Source organism: Topomyia yanbarensis, chromosome 3, assembly GCF_030247195.1.
Source record: "Topomyia yanbarensis strain Yona2022 chromosome 3, ASM3024719v1, whole genome shotgun sequence".
NCBI lineage: Eukaryota > Metazoa > Arthropoda > Insecta > Diptera > Culicidae > Topomyia > Topomyia yanbarensis.
In genome coordinates this window covers 140,722,371-140,743,270 of record NC_080672.1, presented here as the reverse complement: position 1 = coordinate 140,743,270, position 20,900 = coordinate 140,722,371, and the positions used below count along the sequence as shown (strand labels likewise).

The window sequence follows — 20,900 nt, the reverse complement described above, 5'->3', positions numbered from 1 at the left end:
AACATTGCGCATTTAAGGGTTAAACTGATAATTCGATTCGTGTTATTATCCGCTAATGTAGCATTAAAGGAGGGAGGGTAGGGGTTTTACCAATCATGTTTTGCTTTATTTAATAAAACTCAATACACGTGGTTCTCTCACAACGGGACATTGCAAAAAAAAAGTGATCGAAAGAATGACAGTTCAGCGAGTTTGTTTACATGGTATTAGAATTGAAATCAATTCTAACCAAGTTTCTTGTACTTAGTGGAATCAAAAAAATTCTAAGTCCATGTAAACTAAAGCTCTCTGTACTTATTAGTCATGGGTGCGTTTCGACTTAGTCTCTTCAGAAACCGACTCTAACTTTTTGTCGGAATATATTAGCGCCGGCTTGACGCACAATCCCTAAAACTAAAACACACTTTGTGTTTCAATCGAACGACTGGTCAAACGTGATGTCCGTCCGAAAAGAAATTCTGTTTATGCTGATAAGATACAGTGAAGCCGAAACTTGTCTTGGCTTAGCAGGCCTATGCGAAAGCAGTATGCTATATTTCACCCTAAGTAGAAAAATTGGGTAAACACCAAAATTTCTCACAAGGGCGAACATTTTGTGTCATATCAGCATAAACAGAACTTTTGCTCGAACGGGACATCACGTTTGACCAGTCGTTCGATTGAAACACAAAGTGTGTTTTAGTTTTAGGGATTTAGCGTAAAGCCTAATGCCTAATGCCGGTGCTAATCTATTCTGACGAAAAGTTAGTGTCGGTTTCTGAACAGACGAAGTCGAAACGCATCCATGACTAATAAGTTAGAATTTGTGTCCTTCATGTACAAAGACTAGTTTTACCAAAAATTTTCGCCTTAGTGAGAAATTTTCGTGTTTAGCCATTTTTTCTACTAACACGCAGAAGAATCAGGCCTTTTTGAATCAACAAAACGTTTAGTTGAGTCTAATCTAGTCGTGGCGAATGACTGTTTCAAACTGAAATGGGTGTTTTTCGAAAGCACTGTAAACTGTAATATTTAAGCACTTACGGTGGAAAAAAAATATGCACAACAGACTCTTTACGTAAATTACGCAATAATTACACTAGACACAGGTAATAATCAGTGCATCTATCTGATTATTAGCGAAAAGTGGGGATTTGGCAGCATGCCACAGAAAACATGTCTAACCGTAATTTCCTATTTCCAGCAAAGGTTTTGAACATCGGTATAGCTTCCTTGTGATCTATCAGGTGTTGATCATTCGATAGCAGCAAACAATATATGAAGACTTTTTTTTCCCAATAGGTCCAATCTGCAAAAGAAAGCCTCTCTTTGTTTACTTTCTCTTGCACGAATTACTCGGTCACCTTTCTGATTTCCCTTCAACTGTTTGCATAATAAGCTAGTAAAATCTTCGGTCTTTCGAAACATACTGATAAATGTTTAAAAAGTTGTATGGTTTTGCAGTAATAATCGAAAGAGAAAGCGAAAAGAGAGGGCTCTCATTTGCAGATTGGACCTAATGAACAAAAAATTTAGAAAACAATTAGATAAAATGAATTTCATCTAATTGTTTTCGCCGACGATTTCCGTGAAGCCTGCTCGTCAAATGTTTATACTCTAACGATAGGGTGACAATATCAAGTGAGTGAAAAACCAGGACAGTTCAAAAGGGACTTCCACCCTACATCATCTTTTAATCGATTGTGCCTTCTTCCCACGTCTTCGGCAGCTGAAACGTTCTATTCGGCAGTAAAACAGTGCTGGGGTCTTACAGACATAGCTCAGCCAAAAAGTCTTGCATGAGAATTCGATCACCGAGCTCTTTGTTCGGATTTACACACACGAAGTTCTTGTTACATTACCATCAGCAAAGGTAACATGATGTTATGGGATACATCGGCTATCATCAATTTAGCGGATGATGCGAAATATTCTGAAATCATCTGTGCAGCACCGGCGAGGGGTCAATTGAATAAAAGTAGAAACATCAACGGTCCAAAGTAACTTCCCTACGCCATTCTTGATTTTAAGTTAAGTAACTGGCAATCTCCAATGACAATCATTATCTCTCGATCTGAGAACTATGATCGAAACAGCTGCAAAAACTACCATTGATTAGAAATTCCTCCAGTTTATCAATTGTTATATGAAAAATAGCGGATTGGTTGGTGTAAATAATATCAGTTTGAGCGCGACCTCCATACTCCCTGTTATATAGGATGCTAGACTCGGCAGGATAGTCGCTGTTCAGCGTCCAGTGAAGCCATGTCAATCGTGGATTAGGTACTGCTAACATTGACCCTGAAGTGGTTCCATAATCACCAGCTAGAGAAAGCACTCAATGAAATTATCCCACTTTAGTTATCGATGTTTCGTCATTTCCCTTTTCATGGATTGGAAAAATGTTCGCGGATTTCCAGTAAGACGAAAAAATGCCACCGGAAAGAGAACCCAAGTAAAAGCAAAGTCACCAAAACGTCTTCTATTTGTATTCTCAGAGGCGCCAAAAGGAATTCTTTACATTCCTGGATTGAAAGACAATTTAAGCCGGGAAGAAGCTCTAGTTTCTTTGTTCGGCTGCCAAATTTCCTTGAAAACGGATTACACTGCCGTAATACTCATAAGAGTCCCATTTACTATCGATTTTCTATACATATGGGACTGTTATGCTTATCACGGTAGCACGGTGTTCCTAAAACCGTTATTAACAAAAAAATGACCATAAATTTTTCATACGGCATTCGAAAGATACAGTATCCAAGAATCTTCTTAGTGAATTTTAAAATGATCCATCGAGAGATTCGAGAGAAATTGCGATTTGAAGTTTTATCACGCTTTTCATAAGGCTACCAGCAAACACCCACGGGTTTGGTCCAATCTCTATAAACAAAAAAATATTTGTCTACTTATTTAGTACACGGCATTCGAAAGATATAGTAATCAAGTATATCCCCTGCAAGTTTGAAAATATTTCATTGACGGAATCGAAAGTTATAACGGTTTGGATGTGGTATGCGGTCATAGATGGGTTTTCTACCAGACTTCAAGCGTGAATCCATGTTTGTCCATTGACTATTTAAATCGTTTATACGTGTCGCGGTTTTTAAAGGAAAACCTTACCATTTAATTACATAAATATAATGTACAAAAGGTTTTTTTTATATGGCGCACTGAAAAAATATGAAAATAGAGTTGTCTACCAAACGTTAAATATAACGTGTAAATTAAAAAAAAAAAATAAAAGTTGGAATGTTTACTTCAAAAGGCCATATCTCGATGGTTTGTTGGCCGATTCAAATTTTTTTTTTTCATTATTGAACAGGTACACGTTTCATCGTTAATTTTCATTAAGAAGAATATAAAATAGAGTTGCCCACTTCAAACCATAGACAACATAATTATCTTCAACTAATGCAACGAATGCAAACTACAAATCATGGAAAAATAAAACCATAAATTTAAAAAATATGAAGGTATTTGCTGATTCAGATCAATTTATGTTATGATACGATTTTTGTTGGAAATTTTGGACAATCGTGATTCGCTGGTTGGGTTGACAGATGTTAAAACTGGTCAAAGGGGATGTTATTAGTACAAGTTCATCTACTCATATTCCTAACTATTGTCAGTTTTACTGTCGAATTGAACTTATTATGACAATTTGACATTCAGATGTTTATACAGCAATTGAAATCAATTAGTATATAAAATGGATAGGCCGCTATTTTTATACAAAAATTTTCACTAAATAATGATAATACATATAGTTGAGATCAATTATATTGTCTATTTATTGATGTAGATGACTTTATTTTATATTCTTCTTAATGAAAATTAACGATGAAACGTCTACCTGGTCAATAATGAAAAAAATAATTAGAATCGGTTAACAAACCATTGAGATATGGCCTTTTGAAGTAAACATTCCAGCTTTTATTTTTTTAAATGTGTAAATTATATTTAACGTTTGGTAGACAACCCTATTTTCATATTTTTTCAGTGCACCATATAAACAACACCTTTTGTACATTATATTTATGTAATTAAATAGTAAGGTTTTCCTTTAAAAACCGCTACACGTATAAACGATCTAAATAGTCAATGGACAAACATGGATTCACGCTTGAAGTCTGGTAGAAAACCCATCTATGACCGCATACCACATCCAAACCGTTATAACTAATATACTTGATATACTTGATTATTATATCTTTCGAATGCCATGTACCAAATAAGTAGACAAATATTTTTTTGTTTATAGAGATTGGACCAAACCCGTGGGTGTTTGCTGGTAGCCTTATGAAACGTGTCATAAAACTTCAAATCGCAATTTCTCTCGAATCTCTCGATGGATCATTTTGAAATTCACTGAGAAGATGCTTGGATACTGTATCTTTCGAATGCCGTATGACAAATTTATGGTCATTTTTTCGTTAATAACGGTTTTAGGAACACCGTGGGTAGTACAGGTCATTCACATGTTATGTACGAACGCCTAATGCTTTTTCTTTTCATTTTCCACGTAAGAGAAAAAAGTTGAGGGATTAAAAAAGACATCGGATGGTACAATTGAGGGATTCGAATATTTAAAATTTTGTTTGTCGTATTTTGCTTGAGGGTGAATTTACGTTACAATTATGCTTGCGATCGGTCATAACAGCGATCTGAACCAGAGAAAATAAAGCGAAGACTCAGTAAGAAAAAATATTTTAGGCTTACAGGACAAAAACCAGGACAAATCAAGCGTTTTCCTTGAATTCCCAGGACACCAGGACAGTCAGTGAAAAACCAGAACATGTCCTGGAAAACCAGGACGTATGGTCACCCTATCTAACGAGCTAGCATAGTAAATGTAAGCCGTGACTACCCCGATGCAGAGTTAAATTTAATCGAAGCACTTTTGTAAAGGCTGAAAATGAACCTGACCTGAACCGGCTCTCGGTGAATAGAAAAAATATTCATTCAAATATCCATGTTATTCATTCAGTTGAATATCGTACAATATATTCATTTCACTAATTATCTAGGAAAATGATTTCAAATTCCGGTAAAGCATATGAAACAACAATCATTATCATACGTTCACCGTGCTCATCTCTTAGATATTTCTGATCCAACTGTAGTTTTCGACACATCCATGAAGGAAGAGATTTGTGGAATTCCGGATCACATTCTCCCACAAGTGGTCCCAAATATTTTCTATAATAAATACCATCAAGTCGACTGCGCCAACATGTTCTACACTGACGGATCAATTCTCGACGGGTCCACCGGCTTCGGTATCTTCAACGAAAATCTTGCTGCTTCATTCAAACTCAATGATCCTGCTTCAATTTACGTTGCAGAATTAGCTGCCATTCAGTGTACTCCCGGGATCATTGAAACCCTGCCCTCAGACCATTACTTCATCGTTTCGGATAGTCTCAGCTCCATTGAGGCCATCCGTGCGGCGAAGCCTGGAAAGCACTCACCGTATTTCCTGAGGGAAAATACGGGAATATCTGAGTGCTTTATCTGAAAAATCTTGCCAGATTACCTTGGTTTGGGTCCCGTCACATTGTTCTATTGCGGGCAATGAGAAGGCGGACTCTTTAGCCAAGGTGGGCGCATTAGAAGGCGACACTTACGAAAGACCAATTTGCTTCAATGAATTTTTCAGTATCTCTCATCAGAGGACGCTCGATAGTTGGCAAACTTCATGGAGCAATGGGCATCTTGGACGGTGGCCACATTCCATTATCCCGAAGGTATCAACGAATGCTTGGTTTACGGGCTTGGATGTGAACCGGGACTTTATTCGTACGATGTCAAGGCTCATGTCCAACCTTTACACATTTGATGCGCATCTCTTTCGCATAGGGCTTGCTGAAAGTAACCATTGTGTTCGTGAAAACGGCTATTACGACATCGAGCATGTTGTTTGGTTGTGCGCAGAGTATTGTGTTGCCAAGTCCCCACTTATAGATTCCCTTCGGGCCCGAGGTAGATCACCCTATGTGCCAGTCCGGGACGTCCTGGCAAGCCGTGACCACCCCTATATTTTTCTTATCTATACCTTTTTGAAAACTGTTGATGTCCAAGTTTAATACATTTTCTCCTCTCTCATTCACAGTAGAACCGCACCAACCTAACCCTGTATCTACAATATGACATTGCTTGACGAGTCTTCGATGCATACCCTTCTTGATAACCGTTTGTCCAGAACATCATGACATACTTCACATGCAGATGATATAGAGAACATCATGACAGCATCGGAGTGCCATCCGAAATATCGACTCGCCCCTGTGATTACACTACACTACAACAAAGTGTGTATATCCGCCACAATGATCAACCAGTAAATGACAATGTCAATACACAACATGTATCCCACTTCCTACCTTTTTCCTTTACTTACATAAGAGGGCAGCAAACCGCCCCTTCCCCCACTAACATGTAATTAAAAAAATGAATTATCAGCCTCGTTAAGCTACCGCATTTGGGCCTAAATAAACGTGTTTAAGATAAAAAAAAAAACAATCATCATCGCTAACATTGTGCCAGGGCCTACTTTGATGCGTTTGATTCGTTGCTGCACGGTCGCTTCGTGTAATAATCGGAGACGAATGAAAATTTGCATGAATGTATGGGCGGTTTGTTCGTTTGACGTTTTCAGCTGCGTCACTGAATATTGAAAATAAATACGGCTGAATATGACCAACTTTCATTCAATGAATTTGAATATTTTTAACTCTGCACCGGTGTACTCGGTGCTACACTCATTCAAACTTGGGTGTAATCTGTCTCTTATGAACGAGAACATTTCTAACGTTTCAATATGGGCCCCGCTTCAAAAATTTCAGTTGAGAAATTTTCCCAGTTTTGAACTGCGAATATCTTCTGTTCTACTGATCGAAATCGCAATATTTTTGCAATATCTGATCGGAAATTTGTGTACGTATTTCGAATTAGTGCGACTACTGTAATTAAAGCAAAAAAAGGATTTTTGGAAAATCCTTCGAAAACAGCGAGGAAAATGCGAAATTTGCAAGCAGAGCCGTCAAAAAGGAGCACCCAAGCGTTTCCTTACATACGGGAATGTTATTTATACAGGTCACGCGAGCTTGTTTTGTATCAGTGGGTGCTCGCTTACCACACGAGCGACATGTGACTATATTGTCCAGACGGTACAATGAGTGGTATCACGTTTGCGTTCCCGTACCAATCGTCATCGCAAGGTTCTTCATGATAAAATCCAAGGAACCACCAAATTCGGCGTCTGGCTCGTCGTGGTGGTGTAAAACGCATCTCCGATTTAATTTACGAATGCTGATGGTGTGCAGGAAAATGTCATCCGAGATGCCGTGACTTACACTGAATACGCCAAGCGCAAAAACGCAATGGATGTCGTCTATACTCTAAAGCGGCAGGGACGCACTTTGTATGGATTTGGAAGTTGAAAAGGAAGAACTCACTTGTATCATTATAAAAAAGGCCCTTTTCAGGGCCACCAAAATCATTTCAAAGAATAAGTACGCATTTTGCTGTTTCATGGACTGTTTCTCCCTGGAGAACAATTTGGGATAAACCCTAAATTATTATTTATTTCAGTACGCAAATTGCAAATATGGTCAGAAACAAACTGAAGTGAAGTGGAAAACATTTTTACTAGGCGCATTCAAAAAAGGTTTCGATTCTCAAACATTTTACCAAGGCGCCGTAATGACTCTCTTTACCCTGAGTGTTCGATAATCTCCGTATTGGAAACACAATTTCAATTTTGTTCTTTATCAAAAATATGTAATCGTCATAAAAAGGACGATCTTTACAGCAATATGCATTTCATTCGTGAGTTTCAGCGTTCGATTTATTACGATTTATTTGGATGTTCTGCAACACACCGCCCTGAGCAATGGTCACTCCGGATAGCAGTTTGTTCAACTTTTCGTTGTTACGAACCGCCAGCTGCTGAAGACATGTGATAATTCGTCTTTTTGTTGTCACGGCCAGCATTTCCTACCAATTTCAACACTTTAACAGCAAGGTATTCCATTACAGCTACTAAGTAAACGGCACTCTGACGCGTTCAGCACAATTTGCTTGTGTATCGACCAACGAAGGGGAGGAGCTACGAAGAATACATGAAGACTTTTTTTCATTAGGTCCAATCTGCACACGAGAGTCCTCTTTTTTGCTTTCTATTTCGATTATTACTGCAAAACCATAAAACGCTTTAAATATTTATCAGTATCTAGGTACCCACCGACCACAGCCTACCCGGTTCCCTAGATAAAACGACTTTACAATCCCGTAATTTCCTATAGACTGATACAAACACTGAAGAAGATTGCAAGTAGTAATCGAAATACCGGTATCTGTTAAATAGTGAAGTGCAAGTGCATTTAACTGTAAAAACATAGTGGAATTAAATGGAAGAAAACCTTTGAAACATTATTTATCAGTATGTTTCGAAAGACCAAAGATTTCACTATCTTATTATGAAAACAGTTGAAAGAAAATCAGAAAGGTGACCGAGTAATTCGTGAAAGAGAAAATAAACAAAGAGAGGCTCTCTTTTGCAGATTGGACCTATTGAAAAAAAGTCTTCACATATTGAGGACAACCCAAAAAGGACGAGCTTACATTGTGCTGCTGTCAGCATGCTGCTGCTCAATATCAGTTTGTTTGTTTCGTCGTACCATATAGGGTGATGAGCCTATTTTCACCATACTAAGCAAGGTGCCTCACTAATTCGGTAATTTCTTGCCTTACAATCAATGGAATGCGTAAAAATTGGAAAGTTGTGCCATCTGCTTCATCTAAAAGGTGTTGAAACAGGTCCATCTAGATACCAGAGTTTCGTCGAAGGCCAGGCGTTTTATTAGACAATTTCAAACGCATTACAAAAGGTCTCCCGCCTGGCTCATTACAACACGCGTTTAACAATAACCTTCCGCGAAATTTAAACCGCCGTCCGTTTGCAACTGTCAGAAGAGTTCGCCAAGCACGCCGTCTCAGATGGCACCAAAGCTTTAACCAAACATACCAGCTCCAAACAAAAGGCCCTTTTCAGGTCCATAAATTTATGAACAAAGAATCGAATTAAAATTTTGTTATTACAAGCATCAGAAGGTGGCGTGCCAAGAGCGTTGGATGGTAAGTGAGCCACTTGTGAACAAAATCGTCGCTTTCACGTAGAATGGCACAAAATAAAAAGTTATCATTTGTGTGATTTGTAGACAGTTTCGTGTAATGATTCAATTTACAAAAATCAGGAACGTTTCGAGGTTTTGAACGTGGAAATTCGCTGTTGTACTGACTGAAAACATAAGATTTTTTGCGCTGATTGGAAATAGTAATTAATTCTGTAGAATGTACAATAAAGAAAAAAATATCAGATTTTGTGAAAGCAGTGGTTGGTCCGTACAATCCGATTACAAGCGAGCCAGACCAGTTTTCATTCGAGCCTCCCACCTCTAATCGCTTGTCAAATCATCAGCTGCCGATAATTAACAGTGAATTACTGAATTTTATTGGAGCGATAGATCATAGTTGCAGTTTGATAAGTTTTAATGTCCAAAGTTTGAATGCTCATTTCTTAGATAGCTCAACTGACAATTTACTAACACTAGCCCTCAGCGAGACTTGGTTGAACAATTGTTCTGCTGTGGATATAAATGGCTATAGTTGTATCGCCGAATACAAGCGTCCCAATTCTAGACCAGGTGGTGTTGCAATTTATCAAAGAACCACTGTATCTACTATGGCTATTGTTCATCAAATTGAACAAGTCAGTGAAGAGCATGATGCGAATTTGTCTAGCGGATAATAACGGTGATATTTGGGAAACAGAAGTTATGCCAAAAGGTATTAAAACGTTGCTGGTTGTTGTATACATTTCGCCAGATACAACATTTAAAGAAAAGCAATTTTTCGTTACACGTAATTTATTTCCTTACACTCGAAAAAAATATCCCGATCGTTGTTTCTGGAGATTTTAACATAGAAATTTCAAAGCAGGAAATGCAGGATGATAACATGAAATTTGTTCATTTCATCAATGAATGCTTCATCTTATTACTGATCCTTCACAAAGTACTACACTTAGAGGTACATGCATTGATCTATTCTTTGTCAAAAACTGCAATGTAGAAAGCCGAAGATACATTTCGTACTTTTCATATTACAGTTCAAAACTTTCTTTTTTATTTGATCCAGCAATTTAACCCTTTTTGAATTTACTATGCAGAAAGAAATCATAAGCGGTTTATAACGCTACAGCTACACCAATCATGTCAGTATCGCACCCATGGACAACAGTATTCTACTTCACTCCGGTTATGTCTCGGACATTACCCACCCATCTTTTTTAACTTTTACAATAATAACATAAGGAAATTTTTGACGAATTCCGAAATAAATCTGTTTACCAATGCTACGGGTGCATCAGCTTTATGAACATCGGACTGACATATGTCTTTCGTGATAGGTTGAAGTGGAAAAGATTTGGTTTTGATTATTTTACACTCGGTCCTCGTTTCCTATATTATTGGTTCATTTTTCAACGTTGTTATCGGTTTGAAATTCACATCGCTTCAGCAGAATTGGATAGTGCTTTGGGATGGGTATCTTGGAAAAGAACCAATGCTGGTCTATTCGCATCGATTCCGGCTATGGTGCCGAGATAAAATTCTTGGTGTCGTTACAAGAAATATGAAAAATAAAGTTGCTTGCACTATGCAACGTTGGTGCTGTAAAGATGTATGTTGGATGGATATAAATTTTGTTGACAAAAAATTATGCTTCGTTTCACAAATCCTGATTCGTCACAAAAAATAACTAAAAAAAGTTAAAGTTGTGAATTTCGGTTTGTTCATGCACATGAATTAAATTATGATACATATAAACAAATCAACATTTACGATTGAACAAAAAATTCTCTTTTGTATAAAAAACGAATTACAAAAATAAATTCGCGGACAATGTTGTATGATCATAGCAAACCTTGTACCTTGGTTAGTTCCTTGGTGTTCTTCCCACTCTATTTTAGTTACAGAAATATATGTATGTTGGAAGAAGCTGGTTACTTACACTGTACCCCTTTCCGTATAGTTAGGTTAGTAGATGGAATTGCCCTTAATGATATGTTTATAAAACTAAGTACAAATAGGAATATAGCACTAAGCACCCTTTCGTTAGCTTGCTCAAACTACTTAGTTAACACAGAGGTTGGTGATGAATATGTTGATTAAGCAGTTGGAACACTGATGTATATTTTCAATCGGAGTAACGTGCAAGAAATGATTGACATGCGTGGGGATGGGACTTGTAGTTACCTTTTCAGTAATTTCTCTGTCTCCTCGGCATTGAGAGCATCGGTAGATTTCTCCGTAGCTGTGAATTTCAATGTATCATTGTTTTTGTTTTTTAACAATTAAAGGAAGAAAAGATTTCATTTTAAAACGGAAGGTAATAAGGAAATGATAAATATGATTTGATGGAATATTGTGAGATGGAAAAATGACGTCGCATGTTTTAGGATTAACTTGAACTCCCTGAACGAAAAAAAATAAATGAATGAACATAAACCTAGACATAAAAATACACACAGCATGCTCTTGAATGGATTTACATAACGGATGCAATTAGTCGGACATCATTCACACACAGGTAATTTAATATTATAGAACATTCATTACACATTAACTGAATATGTTGTTTGCATGAATATTTTCGGTAATAATTCAAACTTATGTTGACGTTATGAGTTTTGATACGTATGAGCACAACTGTCTCTCAATTCCATAGATTAAAATCGCATGTTAAATGGTGAAAAGGCGGGAGTTCTATTCTAGTTGGGGGCATTCCAAACTGTGACTTTTGTCACAACAGAACACGGATATGAATGAGGATGAGTTATGAGAAGAAGATGCGATTGACTACATCTCTATTGGAGATCAGTAAGGATAAGTTTATCATTCAGGAGCGACAAACGAAAGAAAACTGCATTTGTCGGAACTCACCCTCGGTTGTTTCTTTTAGAGAGAAGCGAATTTGGTGGTTTTCGGAGTTTTTTAAGTAATCAGCGAATTGGTTTAGGCGGTCAACCAATGCGAATAGAAAAAAGATTAAATTGAAAGTGAAAAAGAAAACACCTCATTAGCACGTGACACGTTGTGACGGCGAATATTTGATAACATGAGTAAATGAATTCGCGTCATTGACGATTTGAGATGATTTGAAACGGTTGGATGGAAAGCGCGCAAAGAACTTACCGCCATAGTTGCCTCGCGGCCCATTGTCTCGGTCGCACTCTGCTTCCGAAATTTCGTTACTTTCCTTAGAATCGTTGAAGGACGAATTGCTGGTGTCGTGGTTACGTGGCGGTGGTGGTGGTGGTTCCGGAGATCCTATTGAAGATAAGTTAAACATTATAGTTTTTTGATAGCATAGAAAGAAAATGTTTTACAGATAACATTCGGTTCTTTTTAAGCGCTTCTCAGTAGTCGAGGGAAGATTACTTACCCACACTGCGACGGCCAACAGATCCTCGGGATCCATAGTGATCGTACGGGGTGCCATAGTTTCCACCGTACTGCGATCCGTATTGGTCTTCTTCTGGTGCACAATTGGCCGGATCGTCGTACTCCGGACCAGGCCCGCAGTACATTGATCCTCCTTGAGAATTGATGCGAGTGTAGCGTCTCTGTGAATATATAAGATGTTTTATGGTTAACTCATTATACTGGTACTACCAGTCTGGTAGATTCAATTTTGCGGATAATTCTTACATATTGATCCTCCTCGGCACAGTTCGCTGGGTCATCATACTCCGGTGCCGGAGTGTAGATACTGCTCTGTCCTCCCTGACTATTCTTGCGTGCATATCGGTTCTGGCGTGGCTAGAAATAGGTAAGAATCATTATTCTTATATGATGCAAAATGGCGAAGGCGCGATTTTTTTCGTTTCTGATAGCGGGGGACTGTTTTCTTTCTGCGTAGGAAAAATGTCGGCGATCGCGCCATACTTTACCATTGACTGTGATCCGGAACGCGAGTGCACAGTGTTCGACACGGGCATGGCCATGTTAGAACCCATAGTTCCCATGTGACCAGGGCCGCCCATGCCGTTCTGATGAGGGAACGTCTGGAAATTCATGGCCTTGGTAGGGTCCATCTCCTCGCGGAAGCCCAGAAGATGGAAAGTGGCGTACGGGCAAATTTCGTCCTCCATACCTAAGTGGTATTTCAAATGGCAATGTCAGTAAAATCGAATATGGCCATGAGCTTTCATTAGGTGTTAGTAGTCAATCTTACCGTTGTCTATGAGGACCGAATGTCAGTTAGTTGAAAAGTTAGAGTTTCGAGGGGAAAGCAACAATTTTAAACATGTAACAGAGTTACGGTTACGAAAAGAAAAGATATAATTAAATGTTAGACTAAGGTTGCGCTACAATAATGCGAATGCAGGTGAGCTATTCTAAGGCAAGGCAGGGAGAAGAACGAAGGTGTCTTTACCGTAACACGCTGGCGGATGGTTGCAACGTCTCGCAGTCGAAGGTGCCACGTTCTTCAGCTCTTCGTACAATGGCCGGCGAGGGTCCCAGGTCGAGTGATTTGATTTATTGTTATGATTGTGGCCTGATTGGTGGTACACAAATAATAAGCAATTTTGATGAGATGAAACAAAGTGTGACGAACTAAAGTCTGACAGGTCGATGGTACAGTTAAAAATTTAAAGAAAATCTGAAAAAACAAATCTATCTCTACACTGATAAGTGAAAAAACATATTGTTTTAAATAAAACAAGCATTCGGTAAGAGAAAAATGGAACATCTATGTGTAAACATTTCTTCTACGATCCTTACTTACGTAGACGTCCACATACCCTGTCATTGTAAAGTCCAACATGTAAGAATACCTCACATATACTTACTTATCACGGTTCCTCGCTTGACTCGGTCGCATGTATTATAGTTGGATCCGGGCACCGGTGGAAGCTTTCTGTTTGGTGGAGCAATGTAACCCAGCTCGTCCCGTATGTCTGGTCGACGCTTGTCCAGTGTAGCAGCACCAGCCGGTCCCATCGACTGATTATAGACGACATCGTCTTTGTGTGCCGGTTTATCGGAACAAAAGGATAGATTAGAAGTATGTAGATTACATCTGAAGTCGACAGATTCCGATTCCGTTGCTTTTCTGTTTGTAATTGTGGCATTGTACGGGGTTTTAAGGGAATTTGACACTCCATTCAAACATATTTATAGTGACAGTGAATACTGCCATAACGTAACATAACAGCTACGTATAGTGATAAAAAATTTACAGACATGTCAAATGCATGTTATTTACATGGGAAATAGCACTGTTGACCACATCACTATTCGTGATATAATGGGCCCTATTCTCACAGTCACATCACTTAGTGACTAGAGGGAAATTTTCTTCTAGTCACTAGGTGACGTGACTGTGAGAATAGGGTCCAATATTGATTTTCTTAACGCATTTTTTCCTTGCTTGTTGAATGAAGTCGTAGTGAAGCCAATAAAAATTCACCAAGTTCAAAGAGGTCAGCAAGAACTGCTCTTGTAAGTGTCAAACAGAAACAAACTAACCTTCACGGATATGCTCTTTAGTCTCAGAGTATGCAAATCCCGGACAAACTGTACCTTGGAACATATAGTGAGAAGAAGCAGAATTGAATCGAACGCAACAGTTGAGTCGACCCTCACTTTCCCAGTGAATAACTGAAACTTGATCAAGCAGTGTAGGACGATTTTGTTCAGGGTAATAGTATATCGATTTCCATTTAAGGGGTTATATACAAAGTTGTGGCAAAAAATTGAGCTAAGATCGTATTTTTTTTGAAGCGTTTTGAGCCAATTTGATTTGAAAAAGCGAAAGACAGATCGGTTGTAGCACTATCGAAGATAGAAAAACAAGTTGAATTGGAAAAAAAATATTCAAGGTTGACGGAGTCATGGCCGATTCCCCGTTTTTTTGGCAAAGGTTTGCATTAAACGCTCTCGAAGCCGAACCGCTCAACTGATATCCAAAAACTAAAAAGATTATTGAAGAAAAGTGTATTGTGGTGTACTTGAACGGATCGATTTCCCAATAAAAAATTCGTTTCTTGCAACTAAAACAAGTTGACCAAAAATTAATAGTGTACGAAATTTTGAACAAAAATTCATTGCGAAGAAAAAAAAATTTTGATGAAAAAGAAACCGTTCATGTACACAATAATTTAAATACAAACAATTTAAAACAAAGTTTAGGCAAATCGGATGAATAGCTTTTGAGATATCACGTTCACCGCAATGGTACTTTTCAAAAAACTCCATTCCGAGATAATTGCGTTTAAAGTTTTGTGTTAACTTCATTCGTGGAAGATCCGGCGCACTGCAAACGGCTGTAATTTAAAATCTAGTGCTCCAATCTGGATGAAATTTCGCACAGATATTCTCCAAAGTATGTACTTTTAGAATGCTCAATAAATTTTTTTCCGATTTTTGAGTTGCAACTTTGTATATAACCCCTTAAATGCAAATTGATTTTCGTTGACATGAATCGAATTGTTAAAACCCAAGCTTGAATAGAAGATGGATCGCTAGCAAAATAGCTTTCGATGTGGGGCTAGATGAACCAATTTTTTCTATTGTAATGTTTTAGAACTTTTTAAGCGACGAAGTAATCTCAATACATGAATATAAAAGAACACAGAATGCCTTACTATATGTATTACCATCCAAATAATATAGTGGGCAATAACTGTAGAATTCATTTACAAGGCCACTTGTCACTTATGAGGCGGCAAAGAGCTTAAGACCGATCAATCTGACCTCTTTCCTTCTCAAATCAGTGGAACGTTTAAACGACCACTACATTTGTGATGCAATGCAACACGCATATCAGCGGGGGAAGTCTGCTAGCACCCTGTTACACAATGCTGTGTACAACATTGAAAAAGCTTTTTCACAAAACCAATCAAGTTTAGGAGTTTTTCTTGATATTGAAGGTGCTTTTGCCGTGTCTTTCGAAACCATTTTGGAAGCAGCACGAAGTCATGAAGTACCTTCATATATCACGAGTTCGATACATGCAATGCTTAGCAACCGACGTCTGCGCTCATCGTTAAGACAAGTAGATGTAAGGTAACTGAATGTCTGCGGATGTCCTCAAGGTGGTGTGCTGTCACCACTTCTATGGAACCTTATCGCCGATGGCTTGTTGAGGAAATTTAATGAGCTTGGGTTTCCGGCATATGCTTTCGCCGATGATTATCATATAATAATCACCGGTATTTGCATTAACATACTTTTGGTTTGGTGCAACAAGCCTTATGTGTTGTTGAGCAATGGTGTCTTCATGTTGGCTAACAGTTAATCAAAATAAAACATCATTGGTGCTTTCCACGCAATGAAAGATTACAACAGGAACTCGTCCGTTGCAGTTCTTTGACTCTAAAATTGTTGTCGCAGATCAAGGTAAGTAAGTTGGGTAAATTCTGGACTAAAAACTTAATTGGACAGCTTACATCGATTTCCGAATCAAGAGAGCTTTCATGGCCTTTGACCAATGTAGTCGTGCTTTCGGTAAATCTTGGGGACTCAAACCCAAGTACAGTCAGTGGATCTACACAACAATTGTTAGACCAATACTGGCATACGGGTGCCTTGTTTGGTGGCAAAAGGGAGAATGAAAATCCAATCAAAGTTAAACCATTTTCAGAGGATGGTCTTGATGGTGATGACTGGTGCACTCTCGACAACACCTACTACTGCTGCTCTGGAGGCACTCTTGAACATAAAACCACTATATGTGTTTCTGAAATAAGAAGTGCTTTCTTTTTTCTTCTTAAGGTTACTGGTCTCTGGGACAGTAACCCAATAGATCGTGCAAATAGCCACACACGACTGTGACTAGTATACGCTTGCTCCCAGTAAGCTTTATACACACTCCATCAATTTGAGAATTCCTCCTCTCAAGGAATGGCTGTCTGGCTGGATGGAGAAAAATAATCTAGTTTTGCTCTGACAGTCAAGCTGCCCTGAAAGCACTTACTTCGGTACAGTCGAGATCGAAATTAGTAATCGCATGTCGAACTACAATCGAAGAATTTAGTATTTCAAATATTATCTACTTTCTATAGGCACCAGGTCATTCCGATAGTACTGAAAATGAATGTACGGACGAATTAACTAGAGCTTTGGGGACGGTAATAGCGTAGTTGGTAAATCGATTGCCTTGTACGCAGCTCACCTGGGTTCGATTCCCAACCCCGCACATAGGGTTAGAGATTTTTCCAAAACAGATTTTTCTAACCCGAAGAGGCGAATGACCCTAAGGTTAAAACCTCTATAATCAAAATAAAAAAACGAGCTTCGTTGTTTCAGAACCAGTTCTACCACTGTCGGTAAGTTGGATAAAGCACAAGATTCGCTTTTGGGCTGCATCCGAACCTGCCAACCATTGGCGTAGCTTGCAAACTTTTCTGCCGGATGTAAGTCCGAAAATGTCGAAGAATTTACTTCATTTTTCCAAGCACAATTGCAGGGCACTGACTAGACATTGCAAACTCAATTATCACTTGGCTACTATTCAGCGTGCTGTGTATTATTCGTGTGATCTTTGTGAATCCGATTACGGAGCTTCAATTGTGTATCCGGTTTTTTTGTGCTCCATAAATAAATGAACCTACAGAGAGCTGAACTTTTGTTTACGTGTATAATACTCCCCCTTTGTTTCTTTGGTTATCTAATTACACCTATACAATTGAGTTAATGCATTTGAGTAGTTCATCTGAACATACCAACTCAGTAAAACAAAAAATACGATATTATTTCACTTCGAATTTGATGTGTCCCACATCAAATTGCATCACGGAAATAACCCATTGGGTATTTTCTCTTGAAAAATTCGGTAGAAGTAGTTTAGAGCTTATTGTTTATACTGTATTTTTATAGCTGTCACTTTTTCGAAAATTAGAAAAATGGCGACACCCGAAAAGCATCGTAACAAATTGGTTTTGCACAAGTACCTGAAAAATCTTTAATTCTTTCGTCGGAACATCGGAAAACAGTTCGGAATTGTGCAGTCAACGGTGAGTCGTGTGGTTAAACGTTACTACCAAACTCTGAGCAGAAATGCTGTTAGAATGGATGTTCTACTAGTGATCAGGATCACAAGCGTGTGTTTTACAGGAGCGGGGTTTAATAGTTTCAGTGCAAAAACACGTTTTTTGTTATTTTTTGGAAATTCGGGTGAAGCTAATTGATCAAAATTTGTGTACATTACAATGTATTATTTCAATAACAAATCTAATTTTGCTATGCAAAAATATCGACAAGCGACTCGGAGACGAAGCTTTTTGTAGAACGTATCATTTACTCATTTGAAATAAAATTGCTATTTTTCACGAAAATTCAGCCATTTCATGAGAAAAAAACCTCCTTAATTGAAAAATTATCTAAAACTCAACGTAGGGCTTAGGTATTTTTACATAGAACGTGCATGTAAATTTTGAAATAAATCGGTTAAGTAGCACAAAAAGTTTCGTCACCGAGTCGCTTGTCGATATTTTTGCATGGAAAAATGACAATGTTATTGAAATAATACATTATAATGTACAAAAGTTTTAATTCGTTTCACCCAAATTTCTAAAAAAAATCACCAAAAAATTTGTTTTTCGCTCTGAAACTTTTACCCCCCCCCCCCTCCTTAAGGGGAATTCAAAAACTTCGGTCAGGGATGTGCCTAAAAAGTTGAATCTGTCCAACTCTTGTTCAGAGCGGCATGGACCGGGAGGGACCGGCCTACGTACAAAGTTCAGAAGGTTTCAAATTATGACGAACGGCAAAATACGGTGGGAAAGTCACGGACCCGGAAATTGTACACCCTGATGTAACGAAGTCTCGTTGTCTCATCATGGATGATGAGACTTACGTCAAGGCGAGCTTCCGGGGCTACTGTTCTTCATCGTCCATCGTCTACTTCCTCTGTTGAAGCAACGCGAGGGGACACCGTGTTATAAAGACCGAAGTCATAACGTCTGAAGGGTGGTGCGTCTCAAAGTATTATAACGCACAATTATGTCTCTTAACATCCGCGTCAAAAGTTGCAAAATCATTCTTGTGTCACAACGTCCGAAAGAGGTGCTGCATCATAATGCCCGGGATCTTATGACGCACACTGATATTGGGATATAATGACATAGAGACATTGCGTCATAAAGTCTGGCATGATATGAGGCACTCATAGTTTCTGAAAATAATAAGTATGCGCCATAAAGTACGGGATATTATGACGCACATTCGTTTTCGGATGTATGATACACCCGTTGTGCGTCATAATGTCTCGGACGTATTTTATGTCGCGATAAACATATTGGACACCATGACGTATTCACACCGTCGGATATTAGGACGCATAGGCCCTGCGTCATAACGTCCCAAAACAGAAAGCATTATAATGTCCGGGACATTAAAACGTACAACAGTGTGCCATAAGGTCCAAAAACAAGAATTCGTCAAAGCATCCGAAGTCATTCTCGTATCACAACCCCCGAAAGTAGTCTTGTGTCATAATGTCCGGGATCTTATGACGCACACTGATATTGGGATGTTATGATGCAGAGGTATTGCGTTATGAAGTCCGGGATAATATGACGCACTCATTGTTCGGATATTTTGAGGCCAGGTACTGCGTCATAGCGTCCCAGGTCATACAGTATTAAAACATTATGACGCAGTTCTCATGCGTCATAACGTAATAGGTGCGTAAATCCAAAAAAGGAACGTGCGTCATCCCGGTCAGCGTGGCAAGCAGAAAGTTAGCAAAAGTTGAGCAAAGCAAAATTGATGCTGTCAGAGTTTCTGCGAGCATTTTGCGCGATTTGTGCGAGAATTCTGGCAACGAATTCGCTCAAATGCAACAACCGTTCCTGACAGAAGCGGTTAAACCAACCGATGCTGCGCCCTTCATTGGGACCTTATGACTTGGGACACCATAGCGCAGTACCTGTGCAACAAAATATCCGAAACAATGAGTGGGTCATATCATTCCGGACATTATGATGCCATTCTTCTGCTTCATTACATCCAAGTATCGTTATGTTATGATGTTATGACGCAGTCTGGTGCGTCATAATGTCGTGGACGTTTTGACGCAAAAACCATTCGGACGTTTATTGTTTATTATTTGTTTACATCAACAGGCTGTTGTGAAGCCCCAGTGATGTTTCGATGATTAGAATAAATAACGTAGCATTAACATATAAAAGTAATTAAAATACATACAAATAACAAGGTCAAGATAATAGACAATATAGACGACATTTCTCTTCAGAGTCACGATGCTGACAGCACACTTGCGAACAAACGACGGAGCGTTTTGCGTGGGAGATGATAGTCAAAAACTGAAGCAACTCTATTGAATGTCCTCTGGATACCATTGCCTGTGTTCATCCCGTAGTTTGTCCGACGAAACTGTAACCGCAACAAATTCCTGTTCCTCAGTGCTCTGGGGAGCACATTCATTGAAATTTCCTGTATTCTGTAGAACGTCTGCCACGAAGAGCGCTTTCAGGAGATCTCGTCGGGTTTGCAGGGTTTGCAGATCGATGAGTAAACATCGGCTTTCGTAGTCAGGTAGGTGATACGGATCAAGCCAAGGTAACCTGCGCAATGCAAATCGAATAAACCGCCGTTGAATGGATTCGATTCTTTCCGCACCGTTCATGTAGATAGGACTCCACACTGTAGAGCTGAACTCGATGATTGGGCGTACAAGTGCGCAGTATAGCGACTTTCGGCAATATACGTCGGTGAAGTCTCTAGCTATACGCATGATGAGGCCCAGCGTTTGTGATGCTTTACCGACGATGAACGAGACGTGTTGCTTGAAAGTGAGTTGGTTATCCAGTATGACTCCAAGATCTT

General features: G+C 38.8%; 1 protein-coding gene across 50 annotated transcripts in view; it reads right to left on the bottom strand.

The window, feature by feature from the left end:
- LOC131689525 (cell adhesion molecule Dscam2) overlaps positions 1-20,900 on the bottom strand; it is a 172,782-nt gene that overhangs the window by 7,761 nt on the left and 144,121 nt on the right. For 49 of the 50 annotated variants that reach the window (XR_009305406.1, XM_058974710.1, XM_058974668.1 and 46 more), the window contains exons 17-23: positions 13,898-14,071; positions 13,480-13,602; positions 12,995-13,197; positions 12,753-12,863; positions 12,487-12,667; positions 12,237-12,371; positions 11,298-11,355 (exon numbers count right to left, since the gene is read on the bottom strand). Coding sequence is in view for 49 of the 50 variants with exons in the window: in XM_058974710.1 (XP_058830693.1) it covers positions 11,298-11,355; positions 12,237-12,371; positions 12,487-12,667; positions 12,753-12,863; positions 12,995-13,197; positions 13,480-13,602; positions 13,898-14,071 (985 nt within the window). In the remaining variant the exon portion in view is untranslated. Of the gene's footprint in view, positions 1-11,297; positions 11,356-11,984; positions 11,997-12,236; positions 12,372-12,486; positions 12,668-12,752; positions 12,864-12,994; positions 13,198-13,479; positions 13,603-13,897; positions 14,072-20,900 lie in introns of all 50 variants that reach the window. The other variant, XM_058974684.1, reaches the window with a different exon arrangement.